The sequence below is a fragment of the Sardina pilchardus genome, chromosome 17, assembly GCF_963854185.1.
Source record: "Sardina pilchardus chromosome 17, fSarPil1.1, whole genome shotgun sequence".
NCBI classification, from domain to species: domain Eukaryota; kingdom Metazoa; phylum Chordata; class Actinopteri; order Clupeiformes; family Clupeidae; genus Sardina; species Sardina pilchardus.
Window position 1 is genome coordinate 20505388 of NC_085010.1, and position 5000 is coordinate 20510387.

General features: G+C 47.8%; 1 protein-coding gene across 2 annotated transcripts in view; it reads right to left on the reverse strand.

The window, feature by feature from the left end:
• lrp6 (low density lipoprotein receptor-related protein 6) overlaps positions 1 to 5000 on the reverse strand; it is a 75531-nt gene that overhangs the window by 20991 nt on the left and 49540 nt on the right. For both annotated transcript variants that reach the window (XM_062517795.1, XM_062517794.1), the window contains exons 10-12: positions 4398 to 4624; positions 1970 to 2154; positions 1 to 225 (exon numbers count right to left, since the gene is read on the reverse strand). The exon at positions 1 to 225 is cut by the window's left edge and continues 102 nt beyond it. In XM_062517795.1, coding sequence (XP_062373779.1) covers positions 1 to 225; positions 1970 to 2154; positions 4398 to 4624 — 637 coding nt within the window. The remainder of the gene's footprint in view (positions 226 to 1969; positions 2155 to 4397; positions 4625 to 5000) is intronic.

Here is a 5000-nt window from a genome sequence, read left to right on the forward strand (position 1 = left end):
TGGTGGAGGCGCAGGCGTTCCAGCCGCCCTGCCGCGACGAGTGGTACACCAGGATGTCCATCACGTAGTCCAGGTGGCCCTGGATCACCGTGCGGTTCTGCCCGCTGGTCTTGTTGGCCCGCTCGATGCTGCGCAGGCTCCAGTCGGTCCAGTAGATGTAGTCCTGGTACTGCGTGAGGCCGAACGGGTGCGGCAGGTCCTCCGCGATCACTTCCCGATCACCGCCTGAGGGGAGATGAACACCAAACCATTAGATCAATAACCATTAGATCAATAATACTTTGCTATATGTTTATATATATATATACATATATATCTTTTATGTTGTGCGTCTTATATGTCAGTATGCCTGCATGGAGAAATTGCCCCTTGGGGAAAATTAATTTTTGAATTGAATTGATTTTAATTTAATTGAATTTCTATTTTTATTTTTTAAATCAATATGTTTTCTTTTATGAACTGTTCATACAGGACAGCATGATCAATACAAATCTTTTTAGAGAAATAACTACTAATAATAATACAGGTCACGTAGGTATGGATTGGATCACTTCACCTTCAATTTGCACATATGTATGCTATGTAAGCGTGTGTGTGGTGGTTAAATGTTTAAGAAGCAAGATAACAACAGTCTACCCTTCGCTTTAAAATGAAGAGCTCATACACAAAACGTTTAAAAACCTAAGAAAAAGAAAATAAAAATGTAAAACCAGGTAAATAACCAATACATGAAAGAAGTCTTAATCTAATTAGATCTAATCTTAATCCAATAGATTAGAAAGTGCTGACCGCATCAGTGTTAGAGACTGAATTTGGATACGGTCCTAAAGCTTTCGTCTAATGCTTCTGCAAAGCCAACAAAACAGCATGCTACTGAACAGCCATGCCACAACTCTCCAACCTCCCCCTTCTCCAAAAAAAAAAGCAAAAAAACACACTGTGCTTCTCCCCAATACTGCTACACACGGATCCCATATCATTCCCTCTCCCTCCTAATCCTCTTTAAACACTTGCAGCTGAAACACCCTGGCTAGTGTGCCACTGGGCTGACAGCAGCTCCACAATAGCCGTTAGCCACGGCGCGCTAATAGTGGAACATCATTTCAAGCAGGCTTTCTGGAGCCCATTCCGAGTAGACTGACACGCTAGCGCATACCAACGTCCGTCTGCAAACACATTAGCGCAACAAGGCTTTGTGTGGGCCCTTTTGATGTCACCCCTAGCCTCCCCCTTACCCTGTCTTCTTCAGCCTAATAAAGCGGGAGCCAGCCAGCCAGCTAGCTAGCTAGCTAGCCAGGCAGGCATGATGATGCTAATTGGGAACATGTTGTGTGTACTGGGAGAGCCAGATGCTGTACAGGGGTCCTCATCATGTGTGTACTGTGGGTGTGGGAGTGGTGTGTGTGTGTGTGTGTGTGTGTGTGTGTGTGTGTGTGTGTGTGTGTGTGTGTGTGTGTGTGTGTATATATATGTTTGTTAATGTGTGTGTGTGTGTGTAAGTATATATGGAGGGGGTGGGGGTATCACGCAGAGTTTGGAGGGGGGAGCCATCACCCCAAAGGAGATGCTGCCAAAACCCAAGCCAACTCCATATGGGTGAGTGTATCTTTGGAGGAGCGCTGTTTGCTCATTTTGTCATTATTTAAATTGGTACAATTGGTTGGGTGGTGCAGTGTGGTAGTTCATGTTTTCACTCCGCTCCCTCACTAGCCCAGTCAGGCCTATTATTAGCCCACACATTTCTACACGCGTTTCCACTCAATGTTTACATCCATCTAACCCTACTGGTTCTGCTGTTCCGTGGTTCCATATATTTCATATATTCCATAGTTAATATGAAGGCAAGTGGAGAACACACACTAAAAACACAGGGAAGGGTATTGAACATTTCTCAACAGGTAGGTATATAACCAGCCAGTTTATCTAGTTCTGTCCTGTTACGGTACATGTCAATGTACAAGTCAATTACCAAGCATGTTCGACGACTCGATGAGTGTAGTGTCCAGGTCGGTCCAGTACAGGCGCCGCTCGGCGTAGTCGATGGTGAGCCCGTTGGCCCGGCCCACGTTGGCCACTAGGGTGATGCGGCCGGTGCCGTCCATGGCAGCCCGGTCGATCTTGGGCCTGCCGCCCCACTCTGTCCAGTACATGAATCTGAGAGGAGGAGGAGGAGGAGGAGAAGTCGAGGAGAGGAAGAGATACACAAACACGATCAGAGACGAAAACAGACCAAGAGAGAAAACACAAGAGATCAGAAAAATTCAACTGAGGCATAGATAGATAGATAGATAGATACTTTATTGATCCCCAAGGGGAAATTCAATATACATGCATTCATGCAGCAATATAGTGTAATCGACCATTTTCATTCTATTTAGAGCACTGTTAGCAATGCTTGTGGCAATGCTAAGGCTGCGGTCTGAAGCTCCACTAGCTCGCGTTGCTCACTTATCACAAACAACAAATATAAAACAGGAGGACAGTAATGAAATGGGAGGTCAGTGGGGCGCGTGTGAAGTCGTCGTTAACTCAGCCAGCGCTGAGGTCTACTGAAAATAGACGACAAGAGATCTGCGTGCTTCAGAGGCCTAACAGACACACACACACACACGTACGTACACACACACCACAAGAGCTATCTCCGCGCATGTGGACAGGAATAAAAGAGAAGGGAAGAGGGAGAATGTTAACTTGGATCCCAGAAATCGAGAGTTCATTCCTGGAGCTGTTTGACAGTTCCAGGCTATAAACACCATTCAGGTGATGTGTGGATGGGCCTTCAATCACAGCTGTGGAGAAAGGCCCCAGGCAGCAGTCCAGTATCTCTGCCTCACGCAACTACATCCCTCCCCCCCACCCATCCCACCATTCCACCCTCATCCTCATCCACCATCCTCCTCCTCGCCTTCTCTGCTGGCAGAACACACTGTCTAACAAACATCTGACACCACACCGCAGCCCAACACTGCACGCACACACACAAACACACAAGCCACAACTCCACACACACATGCGCGCATACACACACACACACACAAATGCACGCACAGAAAAAAAAGCTCCACAACGCACACACAAACAGAAAAATGAAGGAAAAGAAAAAAAAGCTTTGAACGATCTCCAGGAAGGAAAAAAAAAAAGAAGAAGAGAACAACGCACAAGGATGCTGGATGGAAGCTGGAGCAAAAGCTGGAAGACGGCTCCGGAGTTAATGGCCACTACTGGATCCTAAACTGGAAAAGGAGGCGGAGGCTGGAGCGGCCGGCCAAATCTGCAACGGCACTTATCTACCCAGGTCGCGTTTCAAGACCCGGGCGCATTAACGGGGCCCGTCCGATTCATGTGCGCCATAAACCCGGGGGGCTCTGAGACCGTAAAGCCCGGATAAATCAAAACCACGAAACAATGGCGGCGCACGAGCGAGCGAGCGAGCGAGGCTTTGCACAGAAGCAGCCGGGTGCCAGAGAGGTGTCCCGCTCAGGGGGTCAGTGGAAACTCGCGTTGCGGGCCAACGGCAAAAAAAAAAAAAAAAAAACAGAAATGCGTCGGCTTGGAGGCACACACACGCTGTGATCGGCCCCTGGAGTTCGCCTCCGCTGGGACTTCGCTCAACAAATCTCTCTCCAGCGCCGGCTGTTATTTACGCAGAGCAGGGGAGCGACTTCGTTTGCTTTATTTTATCTTCACACTTAATTCAACTTTTGGGAATACATGGCTGAGTGAGGGAGTCGAAAAAGGGAGCCAGTGAAACGCCTTGGCCCCGGTCGAGGACATTTTTATAAGTTCTTAAATCCTCCCTTATTTAAGCTGATATTGATGTTCTGTGGCATAGAAAAACGGGAGAAGAAATCATAAATATGGATGGATGGGTATGGGGCCCTTCCCAAAAAGGTTAGATCCACTTTGGTCATGGCAAACTGAAACTGACAACTCTCATGAAGAGGGCAGTGGCGTCGTCTTTGAACTTCAACACGCTCATCCACGTAGTAAAAAAAACCCCCAGCCAAAACAAGACTGATAAACTATCTGCCTGTTTGCTTCCAGCTGTCAATGCCTCAACTCATCTCTCTCTTACGCGCGCTCGTATTTCTCCATCGTTCAATCTCTCGCTCATTCGCACTCTCTCTTCACCCGTTCGCACTCTCTCTCTTCACCCGTTCTCACTCTCTCTCCTTTCCAGTCTCTCCCCATCATTCATTTCTTTCTCGTGTTTTTTTCCTCTCTTCCATCAATCTCTCGCTCTTTCAATCACTCATTCGCACCTCCGTTCTTTCTCCATCGCTCATTCTCACGCTCTCCCTCCCTTCTCCCAATCTCTCTCCTCGTTACTCATTTTCTCTCTCTCCGTCAACACCTCTCTCTCTCTCGTTCCACCTCTTTCCCTTTCCTTCACTCACCCCTCGGCTGGGTCCAGAGCGAGGGCCCTGGGACTGTCCAGGTCCTTCCACACCAGAACCTGCCGGTGCTGCCCGTCCAGCTTGGCCACCTCGATGCGGTTGGTCCCCGTGTCGGCCCAGTACAGGTTCTTCCCCAGCCAGTCCACCGCCATGCCTTCTGGGTAATCCAGCCCGAACTCCACCACGTGCTCCAGGGAGCTGCCGTTCATGAACGCCCGGCTGATGGTCTTGAGAGAGGGAGAAGGACGACAAGAAAGGAGGGAGAGAGACAAAGACAGAAAAAGAGAATATGAATGAGACATGGACCAAGCAACGCCATTAAATGTATACTAAAAAAAATGCAGTCACAGATCAACACAGGACAACCAACCGTTGACACATGCAGTAGCATACATATGTCTAACAAAAACGGCTAAAACTTTGAGAAACGTTAACTTTTACAAGAGCATATTAACAGTATAATTCACAGTTTAATTTCTCTAATTAATAACACGACATTAAAACTAAAAGGTCAGCCCCATCTGGAGTGAGACCATGACAAAGAGCACAGTATAAAATGAAGGGCTAATACTGTGGACCGTTTCAGGCTTCAGCTCAGTGAGC